At 42.2% G+C, this 15,269-nt stretch overlaps 1 protein-coding gene across 6 annotated transcripts in view; it reads left to right on the forward strand.

Annotated features, from left to right (window-relative positions):
• LOC110495093 (enhancer of mRNA-decapping protein 4) overlaps positions 1-13,469 on the forward strand; it is a 39,756-nt gene extending 26,287 nt beyond the window's left edge. For all 6 annotated transcript variants that reach the window (XM_036954688.1, XM_021570447.2, XM_021570463.2 and 3 more), the window contains exons 20-29: positions 7,309-7,452; positions 7,532-7,580; positions 8,397-8,580; positions 9,331-9,486; positions 9,593-9,708; positions 10,147-10,312; positions 10,587-10,773; positions 11,166-11,385; positions 11,541-11,704; positions 13,022-13,469. In XM_036954688.1, the coding sequence (XP_036810583.1) occupies positions 7,309-7,452; positions 7,532-7,580; positions 8,397-8,580; positions 9,331-9,486; positions 9,593-9,708; positions 10,147-10,312; positions 10,587-10,773; positions 11,166-11,385; positions 11,541-11,704; positions 13,022-13,205 (1,570 nt within the window). In that variant the 3' untranslated portion in view covers positions 13,206-13,469. The remainder of the gene's footprint in view (positions 1-7,308; positions 7,453-7,531; positions 7,581-8,396; positions 8,581-9,330; positions 9,487-9,592; positions 9,709-10,146; positions 10,313-10,586; positions 10,774-11,165; positions 11,386-11,540; positions 11,705-13,021) is intronic.
• Positions 13,470-15,269: the final 1,800 nt, after the last annotated feature.

Here is a 15,269-nt window from a genome sequence, read left to right on the forward strand (position 1 = left end):
ACATAGGATGTTTTTGCGTTGTAATTTCAGAAAATGTCCATAATATCTGGCAAAAATAGTGCAATGATGGTGTTTCACAGTATTACTTACCCACCAGTGTTGTGATTGGCTGTGATATTCGTCTATTGATTTTGCCTGCCGGAGCGGCATCTGTCAAACTGCGAAAGCTGTTCTGACCGTGGATGTGTTATCTAGTGGAAATCGCAATTTTCTTGGTTGCAAAAATTCAAACCGTTTGCTCAATTTCAGTTTATGTGAGAGAACTAGCACTGAATAGCTTAGGAAGTCATTTTACCATCTAAATCCCTGTGAAAAAATTCAAAATATTGTTTTTACTGCTGTTTTGAAGTAGGGCTGGCCCCTGCCCCGGTTGACCAAAAACTTGATCAACTGTTTTTTCCCATATGGACACATCCAACAGTGCAGTTACAGCTTAATTCAAAAATGTATTTTATTGTTAAAAATCTCATCAATCTACACACAAAACCCCATCATGACAAAGCCTAAACAGGGTTTTATACATTTTAGCAAATGTATAAACATAAATGTAATATTTCAGTTATGTAAGTACTCAGAACCTTTACTCAGTACTTTGTTGAAGCACGTTTGGCAGCGATTTAAAACCTCGAGTCTCTTTGGTATGACGCTACAAGCTTGGCACACCTGTATTTGGAACGTTTTTTTCCCATTCTTCTCTGCAGATCCTCAAGTTGTCAGGTTGGATGGGGAGTGCACAGCTATTTTCAGGTCTCTACAGACGTGTTTGATCAGGTTCAAGTCCGGGCTCTGGCTGGGCCACTCAAGGACATTCAGAGACTTTTCCCGAAGCCACTCCTGCATTGTCTTGGCTGTGTGCTTAGGTCATTGTCCTGTTAGAAGGTTAACCTCTCTTGGGTAGGGGGCAGTATTTTCACCTCCAGGTGAAAGGTGTGCCCAAAGTAAACTACCTGTTACTCAGGCCTAGAAGCTAGGATATGCATATAATTGGTAGATTTGGATAGAAAACACTCTAAACTGCTCCCGAGGTATACTACTCGCCAATGTCCAGTCTCTTGACAACAAGGTAGACGAAATTCGAGCAAGGGTTGCCTTCCAGAGAGACATCAGAGATTGTAACATTCTGTTTTTTATTTTATTTACTTAACCTTTATTTAACCAGGTAGGCTAGTTGAGAACAAGTTCTCATTTGCAACTGCGACTTGGCCAAGATAAAGCAAAGCAGTGTGACACAGACAACAACACAGAGTTACACATGGAGTAAACAATAAACAAGCCAATAACACAAACAAGTCGATGACACAGTAGAAAAAATAAAGTCTATATACAGTGTGTGCAAATGGCATGAGGTAGGCAATAAATAGGCCATAGGAGCGAATAATTACAATTTAGCAGATTAACACTGGAGTGATAAATGAGCAGATGATGATGTGCAAGTAGAGATACTGGTGTGCAAAAGAGCAGAAAAGTAAATAAAATAAAAACAGTATGGGGATGAGGTAGGTAGATTGGGTGTTTCACAGAAACATGGCTCTCATGGTTTCTTCACGCATCGCGCCGACAAACAAACTTCTCTCTGGTAAGAAGAAGGGCGCGGGTGTATGCCTTATGATTTATGAGTCGTGGTGTGATCATAAATACAGGAACTCTAGTCCTTTTGTTCACCTGACCTAGAATTCCTTACAATCAAATGCCCAACCGCATTACCTACCAAGAGAATTCTCTTTGATTATAATCACAGCCATGTATATCCCCACCAGCAGTCACCTCGACGGCCCTGAAAGAACTTCATTGGACTCTATGTATACTGGAAACCACATATCCTGAGGCTGCATTTATTTTAGCTGAGAATTTTAACAAAGCTAATCTGAAAACAAAGCTCCCTAAATTGTATCCGCTTATCGAATGCGTGACCCGGGCTGGCAGCATTATGGATCATTGCTACCCTAACTTCCGCGACGCATACAAAGCCCTCCCTCGCCCTCCTTTCGGCAAATCTGACCGACTCCATTTTATTGCTCCCATCCTATAGACAGAAATGAAAACCGGAAACAGAAAGCTTGTCCGACCAATTTGACCCCACGCTTCAAGATTGCTTCTATCACGTGGACTGGGATATGTTCCGGATAGCTTTATACAACAACATTGATGTATATGCTGATTTTGTGAGCGAGTTTATTAGCAAGTGCATCGGTGATGTTGTACCCACTGTGACTATTAAAACCTTCCCCAACCAGAAACCATGGATTGATGGCACGCTTTCGCGCAAAACTGAAAGCGCAAACCACTGCTATTAATCATGGCAAGGTGACCGGAAACATGACCGAATACTAACAGTGTAGCTATTCCATCCGCAAGGAAAACAAACAAGCTAAGCGTCAGTATGGAGACTGGAAAGTAAAGTCCCAATTCCACGGCTCAGACACGAGATATATGTGGCAGGGTCTACAGTCAATCGCGGACACCGTCAAACTAAACAATTTCTTTGCTCACTTTGAGGAGAATACAGTGCCACTGACACGGCCCGCTACCAAAACCTGCAGTCTTTCCTTCACCGCAGCCAACGTAAGTAAAACATTGTTAACCCTCGCAAGGCTACCTGCCCGACGGCAACCCTAGCCACGTCCTCAGAGCATGCGCAGACCAGCTGGCTGGTGTGTTTACGGACATATTCAATCAATCCCTATCCCAGTCTGCTGTTCCCACATGCTTCAAGATGTCCAACATTGTTTCTGTTCCCAAGAAAGCTAAGGTAACTGAGCTAAATTACTATCGTCCCGTAGCACTCACTTCCGTCACCATGAAGTGCTTTGAGAGACTAGTCAAGGATCACATCACCGACACCCTAGACCCACTTCAATTTGCTTACCGCCCCAATAGGTCTGCAGACAACGCAACCACACTGGAAAATAACCTCACACTCAACATCAACAAAACAAAGGAGATGATGGACTTCAGGAAACAGCAGAGGGAGCACCGCCCCTATCCACATCGACGGGTCAGTAGTGAAGGTTGAACGTTTTTTAAGTTCCTTGGCGTACACATCACGGACATACTGAAGTGGTCGTCCCACACAGACGGTGTGGCGAAGAAGGCGCAACAGCGCCTCTTCAACCTCAGGAGGCTGGAGAAATTTGCCTTGTCACCAAAAACAGTCACAAACCTTTACAGATGCACAATCGAGAGCATCCTGTCAGGCTGTCACCGCCTGGCACGACAACCGCTCCGCCCACAACCGTAAGGCTCTCCAAAGGGTAGTGAGGTCTGCACAACGCATCACCGGGGGCAAACTACCTGCCCTCCAGGATACCTACACCACCCGATGTCACAGGAAGGCCATAAAGATCATCAAGGACAACAACCACCTGAGCCACTGCCTGTTCACCCCGCTATCATCCAGTCAGTACAGGTGCATCAAAGCTGGGACCGAGAGACGATGTAAAATTGGATGTAATAAATGTATCACTTTAAACAATGCCTTTTTATAATGTTTACATACCCTACATTACTCATCTCATATGTATATACTGTACTCTATACCATCTACTGCATCTTACCTATGCCGCACAGCCATCGCTCATTATATTTATATGTACATATTCTTTTTAATTCCTTTACACTTGTGTTTATAAGGTAGTTGTTAAATTGTTAGCTATTACTGCACGGTCAGAACTAGAAGCACAAGCATTTCACTACACTCGCATTAACATCTGCTAACCATGTGTATGTGACCAATACATTTTTATTTGATTTTCAGAGCTAATGGTCTGAATACTTATGTAATTAAGGTATTTCTATTGTTTTTAGGGTTAAAACCTCTTCTGGATAAGACCCTTCGTCTCAATTTCTGCCTAAAATGACATACCCAAATCTAACTACCTGTTATTCAGGACCTGAAGCAAGGATATGCATATTCTTGATACTATTTGAAAGGAAACACTTTGAAGTTTGTGGAGATGTGAAATCAATGTAGGAGAATATAACACCACAGATCTGGTCAAATAAAAAATATATGTTTTTTTGATGTGTTGTCTTTGAAATGCAAAAGAAAGGCCATACATTGATAGAGGAAGCTGGGGATAATTTAGAGTTTGCACAAATGTACCCAAGTGGCCGAATTGGTTCATTGATACATAACTATAGAGAGCATACAAAAATACTATGGTAATTAAAGAATGTAAGTTTACACACAAAGATGAAGGGGCTGTAGTTTCCAGTCACGTCCTGTTGAGATCCTGCCTGCCTTTTTAGATTGAAATGTTGGTGGGAGTGGCTCCATATCATCTTATAGCACAGTGTTCCAATGGTCCTCTTCCTCTGTGTTAGTTGCCGCTGGTGCACTGGCCCTCCTCCGCTTCTGGGCTGGCCTCTTCACACCTCTAGATGGCCGGGCGGGGGTGGGTGTGGAGTCAGAGACAGCAGCAGGGGTCAGACTGGAGTATCCATTTCCTACATTTGAATGAGTGGAGGACTTGAATGTGGTCTCTTTGGAGTTGGCTCCCAGAGATCAGCTCAACCTCTATTGAGGATACAGTTGGAACTCAGGTTTACATATTTTATTTAACCTAAATTTTAGCAGGAGGTGAACCCTGCATCAATACTTTTACAGATGAGCCCTTCATCAAATACACAACACATGTGTATAGAACACCAATCTTTAAAATGAAATCAACTCAGCAAAAAAAGGAACATCCCTTTTTCAGGACCCTGTCTTTCAATGATAAGTTCTAAAAATCCAAAGAACTTCACATTGTAAAGGGTTTAAACACCGTTTCCCATGTTTATTCAATGAACCATAAACAATGAATGAACATGCACCGTGGAACGGTCGTTAAGACACCAACAGCTTACAGACAGACAATTAAGGTCACAGTTATGAGAACTTAGAACACTAAAGAGGCCATACTACTGACTCTGAAAAACACAAAACGGAAGATGCCGTGCAGATGGTCCCTGGTTCGAGCCCGGGTAGGGGCGGGGGGACGGACCAAAGTTATACTGTTACATAACCCCTGCACAGGATCGGTACATCCGAATATCACACCTGCAGGACAGGTACACGATAGCAACAACTGCCAGAGTTACACCAGGAACGCACAATCCTTCCATCAGTGCTCAGACTGTTCGCAATAGGCTGAGAGAGGCTGGAATGAGGGCTTGTAGGCCTGTTGTAAGGCAGGTCCTCACCAGAAATCACCGGCAACAATGTCGCCAAAGGGCACAAACCCACCGTCGCTGCAAGCCAAGCGCCACCACTACTATCAGTATCACTGTCAAAGCTGTACAAAAAAGTCTGCAAACACTGGCCACGAATGATGTTTACTATACCGCGTTGGTAATAAAGCATGATTTGTTTGACCGCAACTTCTGGGGTAGCTAGCTAGCTGTATCGGTACCTAGATGGCACCAATACAACCAGCCTGATAACAATGACCAGTAGAAACGGCAGTCATTTTTACTATTCATAGCAATGATTTAGGAATCCTTGTATGTACAGTGAGGGGAAAAAGTATTTGATCCCCTGCTGATTTTGTACGTTTGCCCACTGACAAAGAAATGATCACTCTATAATTTTAATGGTAGGTTTATTTGAACCGTGAGAGACAGAATAACAACAACAAAAATCCAGAAATACGCAAATTTTATAAATTGATTTGCATTTTAATTAAGCTTTACATGATCAGTGTCCCAAAATCGGGATAGTTGCTGCTCAATATGATATGTGAAGAGAATGGCGGTGTAAACAGCCAACCTTCTGGGACACAGAAATGTCTTACATCGTCAGAAAGCTTAAATGATTGTTAATCTAACTGCAGTATCCAATTTACAGTAGCTATTCCAGCCCCAAAAAATATCATGCTATTGTTTGAGTGCACAACAGAACACTTATCAAGGCAACTGGTTTGATAAATTCACATCTGACGGTAAAAAGTACACTTACATTCAGTAATCTTGCTCTGATTTGTCATCCTGGGGGTCCCAGAGATAATGTACCATCGCTTTGTTTATATATATATATATAATTTTAGGTATTTACATTTTTTTAACTGCATTGTTGGTTAGGGCTTGCAAGGAAACATTTCATTGTAAAGTCTACACCTGTTGTATTCGGCACATGTGACAAATACAATTTGATATCTACAGAAATAAGACAGATCCTGCTTCTGTTGAATGTTTATATATAAATAAATAAAAATAACAAATAATGAGAACACATAGATATATCTATCTATATGGATGATTTATATAGCCAGGCATGTTTAATAGGCTATTGATTATAGACCTAATTAAGTTGGGTTTCCTCCCCCCTCACTTTTCTTAGACAATTATAGTAAGTGTTGCTTTCTCATCTCCTAATTCCGCCGAATTGTCCTCAACACCAATATGCTGGTCAACGTTGCTATTATGCCCATAGCAACATGGTCTTGGAAAAGGTGCCCATTCAACAGCGCGCTGATAAGTTTCAAAACCGTGGACAACGAGCACTATCCAATGTGGGAGAAAGCACATTTGTTATAAAATAATATTATTTTTGTTCTGCACCATTGTTCTTACATAATATAACTATATACAATTTCTGTAGCAAATGTCTTAGTCCATCAGTCTGTGCCAGGCCCATGGCCTCGACAATGGATCATTCCACTCAGATATGCACGAGTCAGACAGGTGTCTTGTACACCATAATTTTTTTATTTGCTACTGCTCAACTAAATCTCGATCGACCAACAGCCTTTCGACCAAACAATCGACCAGTCGACTAAATGGGGTCAGCCCTAATTTGAAGCTGGTGGACCAAAACCACTGTTTGAAGTTTTGATCAGCTTCAAGAAGTTGTAAAAACAATATTTTTTCTTATTGAAACTATATTTCACAGTGATTTTGTTGGTACAATGATTGACTAAACTGCTTGTTTTCTCACAAACTGAAATTGAGCGAATAGTGTAGAACTTTTGCAACCAGGAAATTAGCCATTACCACTAGATAACACAGCAACAAAGTCAGAACAGCTTTCCCAGTTTGACAACAGATGCCACTCCGGCAGGAGAAATCAATAGGCGAATATCACATCTAATCACAACACTGGCGAGTAAGTAATACTGTGAAGCACAATCATTCCACTATTAGTGCCAGATATATTATGGTTTTTGAATGCAATTACAATGCAAAATTTCTACAACAAAAAAATCCTATGTGTAGCACCTTCAATGTTCATCCTAAACCTGTAGGGCTTTTTGTACCCATGCCTTAGTCTTGCTTATCACCAACTGTGAGTACTTATCCTGTACCTCTTGTTTTGCTTTCCTGTAACAGTGACCATGACGATGAGGTGGCCAGTCTAGAGTCGTCTTCAGGGAACTGTGGAGCCAGGTCGTCTCAAAGACTGCCAGTGAAGGAGTGGAAGAGTTCTCCCAGAGGCTCCCCTAAACTTAAGAGGAAGAGTAAAAAAGATGACGGGTGGGTGATAGCAGTCATGGTAAACCTTTTCTGTTATTTTACTTCAATGTCTAATGACCTCTCTGCCTTCTCTTTTCAGGGATGCATCTCATGCTTCTCAGTCCAGGCAGCCTGAGCAGCATCATCAGGTAAGTGATCATGGTTGTTTGTTGTGATTATGACGCTGGCACCAGGATGTACACCCATTATGTGTATTTTCAGCAATACCATTTGTTTACATTTGTCATTTAGCAGACTCGCTTATCCAGAGCGACTTACATACATACATTTTTTAAATTATTTTAAATCACACTGTTCCCCCGTGGGAATCGAACCCATAACTCTGGCATTGCAAGCGCTATGCTCTACCAACTGATCCACATGGGATAAGTAGATTATTCAGTATACCTGGTTTGCTTAGACGTTATGGTCTTCTGAACCTTTCAAGTTCTCTGCTGCCAATGACTGGAACAAACGGCAAAAATCACTGAAGCTGGAGACTTATATTTCCCTCACAAACTTTAAGCATCAGCTGTCAGAGCAGCTTACCAATCATTGCACCTGTACATAGCCCATCTGTAAATAGCCCACCCAACTACCTCATCCCCATATTATTATTTTTTTTTGCTACTTTGCACCCCAGTATCTCTACTTGCACATTCATCTTCCACACATCTATCACTCCAGTGTTTAATTGTTAGATTGTAATTATTTCGCCACTATGGCCTATTTATTGCCTTACCTCCTTAATCTTACCTCATTTGCACACACTGTATATAGACTTTTCTATTGTGTTATTGACTGTACGTTTGTTTATCCCATGTATAACTCTGTGTTGTTTGTGTCGCACTGCTTTGCTTTATCTTGGCCAGTTGTAAATGAGAACTTGTTCTCAACTGGCCCACCTGGTTAAATAAAGGTGAAATAAATCAACTTTCCTCTCTGTCATCTGATGTGACCTGTAGCAGATGAACCCAGAGGTGCTGGAAGAACTCCTGATTTTGCTCCGTAACCAGCAGAGGGAGATAGCGGAGCTCCATCAGAGTCAGCTGGAGCTGCTTCAGAGAGTGACGGGCCACATGGACGCCGTGCAGAGCTCTGTCATAGCCCACGTAGAGCACGTCATGGTCAGCCAGCAGGAGCACGAACGTATCCTTACAACTGGGATATGTTACAAATTACAACTCCTAGATCTCCCTTTTTTCTGGTACCATAGAGAATTATAAATGAGATAAGCCGTTCCCCAAAGCAGCTGCTTTGTTTACGAAGAGCACACGACAAGGAGGAAACGGAAGCTTTCGTGACGATTTACTGTTGTGCAGCTCAAGAGGGGTGATCAAGTCACACTTGAAATTCATTACTGCCAGCTAAATATTTTATAACTAAGTGTAACTATCTAAAACATTCTTTCCAGCTCAAGGCTCCAGCTATGCATTTGGTTGGCTAACTTGCTAGCTTGTAAGGTCAAGCTTCTTGCTTACAGCAGAGACACTCAATCCCCTCCTGGATCAAGATCCTTGCTGTCTAATATTTGTTTTTTGCTTTGCAGCAAACCTTTTGAGATAGTTGTGCGACTTTGAGCTGGAGGGTCTGTTCTTGCAATCGGTTTTATTTGTGATCACTATATAAATAAAATTGCCGGAAATACCATATACCCACCCCGGTATGGTACAGGAACGGTAGGAAGGTATTAAAATTGGGACACCATCCAACCATGATCACTGCAATATATAGGGCAGTGTTATGAATGCAAATATTGTAGTTTAAATGGATTTAAATTAAAATGAACCTAGAACCTTTTGTCTTCTAGAAAGGTGCTTAATTAAGACCATTATTTTGTTGCATCAACCCACCACACAAGTTCCTGTGTCTGATCCTTGACCCGGCATTGATTCTCAGAGAGGAGAATGGAGAGAATCCTAGCAGAGGGACACACCCGTAACCAGCAGCTCCAGGAGCATCTCTCGCAGCAGCTGGGTCAAACTCTCAGTAACACCCTTTGTAATCGGCTGGACAAGACTCTCCGAGAGGAAATGAAGAAGACTGTTCCTCCCAGTTAGTACACTTCCTTAATTTTTCCAATAACATATTCTGTTTTTTTATCAAATAAGTGTTTCACTGTGTAAAATCTCTGAGGTAACTGTTTGAGCTTACTTCACAGCTATCACCAAGAGCCTGGAGCCTGTCACTGCCCAAATGAGTAACACCATTGCTGCTAAGCTGACGGCTGTGGAGGCAGCACTGAAGGAGAACGTTAGCAAAGTCGTGAAGTCAAAGGTTAGTGGCAACCTTCAGATCATCATGGTTTCTAGAGCAGCATTTCCCAAGCTTGGGGTTGAAAATAAAGTATAATACGCCGCTTAGTTCATATAGTAACCTTCCATATCTGCTATTAGGGGTTCTGTTTTTTTCCCTATCAATTTGGTTAACTTTTGAATGGTTGAGGCTATAAGCTGTAATGACCCAATTTTCTGAAAGCTACGACTCTCGGGAACCCATGTCTTTCCTTCCACTGCTCTCGCATATTAAAATGGGGTCGTGGGACAAAAAGTTTGGTCACCTCTGCTCTAAATCCTAGGTTGGTCATTGGATCAAGGAATGTAAAATTGTCATAGCTCACTTATTCAGTACTCTCTTATTCAGTCTTCAGTCAAAATGCACACACAAAAATGACCTGAAGCATTCATCTTTATCTCTCTATCCCTTCCTGTGCAGAACACCACAGATGCTATTGGCCGGGCAGCTGCGGAGGCAATGCAGGGGCCTATCCAGGCTGCCTACAAGGATGCTTTCCAGGGCATTGTGCTGCCTGTGTTTGAGAGAGGCTGCCAGTCTATGTTCCAGCAGATCAATGAGAGCTTCAAGCAGGGCACCCATGAGTGTAAGACAATCCCATTACCAACTGTTAACCCTCAGAATTTCTACTCCAGGCTGTTTCTTAGCTTTATGCAGTACCACTAGAGCAAGGTCAAGAACTTCATTTTTAGCTTTTCACATTTATCATGTTTAATTCAAGAAGAGCAGTGGGCTTTGTATGCATTGTAAATATTTGCTATATTTGTTTATTCAGCTGATTTTGTATTATGCTAACAGCACATCTGAATATGCCTGACAGATCTTTGTGTCGTACTGAGGATGTTTGTTTTCCTCTGTAGATATCCAGCAACTGGAGACCCATGTGAAGAACAAGAAGCAGCATGAGCAGGAAGCACGGGATCCTATGATTGGCCAGCTGCAACAGATGATTGACACGTTCCAGAACTCAACGGATCAGCTGGCCACCACCATCACAGCAAGTGTCCGCTCTGAGGTCCAGCATCAGCTCCACATGACGGTGGGAAAGTAAGTCCAACCAACGCCCAACAGAAAGCTCAATTTCTTTTTCTTTTTTTGTATTAGTGATTGGTAAAGCAACTAGAGATTGATCAGGCATCACAAACAGATGCCTTAGCAAGCAGTTTGGGTTGCCATATTGAGTGGCTGTGTAATGGATTGGTTGAGCAGAAACAAACACCTTAATCCTGGCTTAATTTCAGTACATAAATTCAATTGAACCACAGTTTGCGATGCAATTAATTTCATGGCACTTGAGTTTATAGATTTTTAGGTTGGACTGAATACCTTTTTTTAAGTGTTTCTAAAATGTCTGTAGGAATTTACACATTTTTTACTATTTCAATGTTTTGATAGTGTACCGTGTGTATATAACGGTGCCGGTTCGGTCCTGTGTCCAGTTTGCAGGACTCAATCCTGACCCAGGTGCAGCGCATTGTGAAGGGTGAGGTGAGTATGGCCATGAAGGAGCAGCAGGCAGCTGTGAACTCCAGCATCATGCAGGCCATGCGCTCTGCTGCAGGCACGCCTGTCCCCACCGCACACCTGGACTACCAGGCCCAGCAAGCCAGCATCCTGCAGCTGCTGCAGCAGGGACAGCTCAACCAGGCCTTCCAACAGGTGACAGTCCTGCTCCCCTCTGCCTCCCTGATACACCTCCACCCATCACAGGCTCACAGCATCTCCTGTCCAATGCGTGGTGGATGTCAGAGGGCATCATTTAAAGATACCTGTGGCATCTGATCGGTCTCTTCTCCTCCAACCCCCCTCTATAGGCCCTGTCAGCCTCTGACCTGAACCTGGTTCTGTATGTGTGCGAGACCATCGACTCCCAGCAAGTGTTTGGCCAGCATCCCTGCCCCCTCATCCAGCCAGTGCTGCTGTCCCTAATACAGCAGCTGTCCACTAACCTGGCCACACGCTCTGAGCTCAAGATCAGGTATGCATGCGCACCCACAGGAGCATGTCATAAGTTGTCTGGAAACATAGGAATCTGTTGATTGTGAAAAACCCATCAGTGTTCTAGACACAAACTGGTGCACCTGTCACCTACTACCATACCCTGTTCAAAGGCACTTAAATCTTTTGTCTTGCCCATTTACCCTCTGAATGACACACATACACAATCCATGTCTCAATTCTCTCAAGGCTTAAATATCATTTAACCGGTCTCCTCCCCTACATATACACTGATTTGAAGTGGATTTAACAAATTACATCAATAAGGGATCATAGCTTTCACCTGGTCAGTCTATGTCATGGAAAGAGCAGGTGTTCGTTCTTAATATCAAAACACATCCATTTTAATTCTTAAACACACCTTTGATGTGTTTAAGAATGTGTTTGCTCTTAATCAGGTTTGTGCTCTCTTTTACAAGCCTCCCTCAAGGAACATACTGACTGACAAACCTTAGTCACATTTCCTCCATGTTGAGCTGTGTCAAACTGCAGCTCTACTGCTTTTTACGAGTTTACACCATGTAACAAGTGTGTAATAGGAACATGACAGGCCTATGAATATGAAAACATGTCCAGACAATGCACTGCCAAGTCCCTTTTACGGCTCTTTAAGAGCTCAAATTATCAGTCTTAATCCAGTTTGAATGGCACCCTAAACTATCAGCCTGATACTGGCCAGCTGTTGAGAGTTCTACATCTGTGGGACTGAATCTGTAGCTGAGGCTGTACATATGAAGGGCCTTTTTCAAACACTCCATGCCTTTTTAATGCATGGTACGAGATATCTGTTTTAACTTATTTTGACCTCAAAATGTAAGGACTGTCTGTGTAACTTTGCAAGGGCTTTTAAGGGCATATCAGTCTCAGTAGAGAAGAGTCCTGATTGGGCTGTTGTCCAAGGTATGTGATATATATAAATGTAGGGCTTTGCTGAAATTAGAGGGAAATTGGTCCCTTTGAGCATTGGGAGGTTAATGGCTCTTAAGCCCCAAGATTACCATTGAGAGAACTGTGCTTAGAGGTTTTAAATGCTTTGGATTGGGTCTGCAGATGTAAAATTGGAACAATCTGATGCGATGCATTTGGGTTGAGCCACTGGATTGGGTAACAGGACAGTGCTGCTGAGTGATCAGGGTCACTCCACTGCGTTTACTGTTTTAATCAAGCCATTCAAATTTTTGCCATCGGCTGCAAGGTCATTAGGGCAACTTTGTCAGGACATGCAATACTATTGGCTTAAATGGTACAATCCGAGTCTTCTAAAAGCCCGTGGTAACCTTCTCTCTGTCTGTATCAGTTACTTGGAGGATGCTGTGATGAACCTGGACCATGGTGATCCGGTGACGAGGGACCACATGAGTGCGGTGCTGTCCCAGGTCCGACAGAAGCTGTTCCAGTTCCTGCAGTCAGACCCACACAGTCCTCTCAGCAAGAGAGCCCGGCGCCTGGTGATGATGCTTCAGGGCCTGGTCAATCACTAGTTCTGTGCTTGGCACCCAGCGATGGAGCCCCTTCACTTCCCTGTTCTGCTCCCACACAGTTAGAACAAAGTGCAGTGAGTTTCGTTGATGTGCTGAGGGGAGCAGAGTTGTTGTTAAAGAGATGTGAGCATGATGTACAGAGCGATCGGAAAGTATTCAGACCCCTTGATCTTTTCCACATTTTGTTAGTTTACGGCCTTATTCTAAAACTGATTACATCGTTTTCCCCCTCATCAATCTACACAGATTACCCCATTATGACAAAGCAAAAATGTTTGCTAATTTATGAAAAATGTAAATATTACATTTACAAAGTATTCAGACCCTCTTCTTGGGTATGACACTACAAGCTTGGCATACTTATATTTGGGGAGTTTCTCCCATCTCCACAGAGGAACTCTGGGTCTCTGTCAGTGACCATCGGGTTCTTGGTCACCTCCCTGATGAAGGCCCTCTCCCCTGATTGCTCAGTTTGGTCGGGTGGCCAGCTCTAAGAAGAGTGATTCCAAATTTCTTCCATTTAAGGTGTTCTTGGGACCCTTCAATGCTGCAGACATTTTTTTGCTACCCTTCCCCAGATCTTTGCCTCGACACAATCCTGTCTCTGAGCTCTATGGACAATTACTAAGACCTTATGGCTTGGTTTTTGCTTATACTTATGTAAATAAGGTATTTCTGTTTTTTATTTTTAATACATTTGAAAAATGTCTAAAAACCGGTTTTGCCTTGTCATTATTGGTTATTGTGTGTGGATTGCTGAGGACATTTATTTAATCCACTTTAGAATAAGACTGTAACGTAATACAATGTGGGAAAAGTCAAGGGGCCTGAATACTTTCCGATGGCTCTGCACTTTCTGTACCCTCGTCACTTTTTGATGCATTGTACATCGAAATGGAACGTTTTGTTTTATCTTTAATTTTTCTGTGTAGAAATGACAAGAACAGACTGGGTTTGCCCTTTTTGTAGATTGAAGGATTATTTTCAGTGGACACCCGCTGTTCATGAGTACTACGAACCTTGCCATTACCATCTATTTGTCTTTTCCTTGTCATATCCACAAGAGGCTGTTTCAGAAATACCTATCCTAAATGTAGACCGTCGTTACAGATGGATGAGCCCGTCATGTTTTCTGTATATTCAACCATTCTGTTAAATCCAGTGTATTTTGCATTGAGGGACTTCTACAGTAGGCTTTCAATCTACACGGTTAGTTTTTTCCTTTCAATGATATTTCCGTGTTACTATGTACATAGGACAGGAGAATGCTTGTGGAGTCTTAGAAACTAAAAGGGCCGTCCACATGTATAGCTTTATAAGGTCAACTCTTTTGATGGCACCTCAATGAAATTCACCCATGTCCCTGAATATTTTTTTTTTTTTTGCTCTGGGTTTTTTTATACCAACAATCCTTAACATTTGTAAGACTTGTATGATTTCATGAACTTGCTTGAAGACTTATTGAAGTTGTTATAATCCATAGAAAATGCTTCTAACAAGTTGTTACTTATACTGGCCTCGTTTTTGCATCAGGATATCCAAGTTATGTTCGTAAACCTGATGTACATCTCCTGTTCTTTAGAGGGCAGCCCTTGAATGCAGTCACATTAATATTTTTTAGCATGGTTTCTTTTAGGCAACTTGCAAAGTCTAGTTGGAAAGTTCAACGAAACTGGGAGCATGGCTTAATGTATTAATAAGTGTTTGTCTTCTAAACAAGTTAAAATGGTCTAATTATCTAGGAACAGACCTGTAAAACTCCACAATGTTGGGTTGCATTATGAATGTCAACTGCCCAATGCCTACTATGCCACTGGTCAGTTGATTGTCATGCAAATAAGATGTGTTTGTTTTCCCTCTCAAACCTTTAATGTGCAGGAACAAAACATTTATAGTAAGTGCCTTATTGTACTTCACTGATGGGGATTTGGCCTCCACTACCTTTAGATGCTGTTATGCCATTTGAAACAATTGTGTAAATGAACCGTATTTGCCTGACTGTAAAAGAGTGTGTTACAGGGTTTTTACGCACACTTATCAATGACTTATTTTGCAAACAAGGGT

This window comes from Oncorhynchus mykiss, chromosome 2 (assembly GCF_013265735.2).
Source record: "Oncorhynchus mykiss isolate Arlee chromosome 2, USDA_OmykA_1.1, whole genome shotgun sequence".
Classification (NCBI taxonomy): domain Eukaryota; kingdom Metazoa; phylum Chordata; class Actinopteri; order Salmoniformes; family Salmonidae; genus Oncorhynchus; species Oncorhynchus mykiss.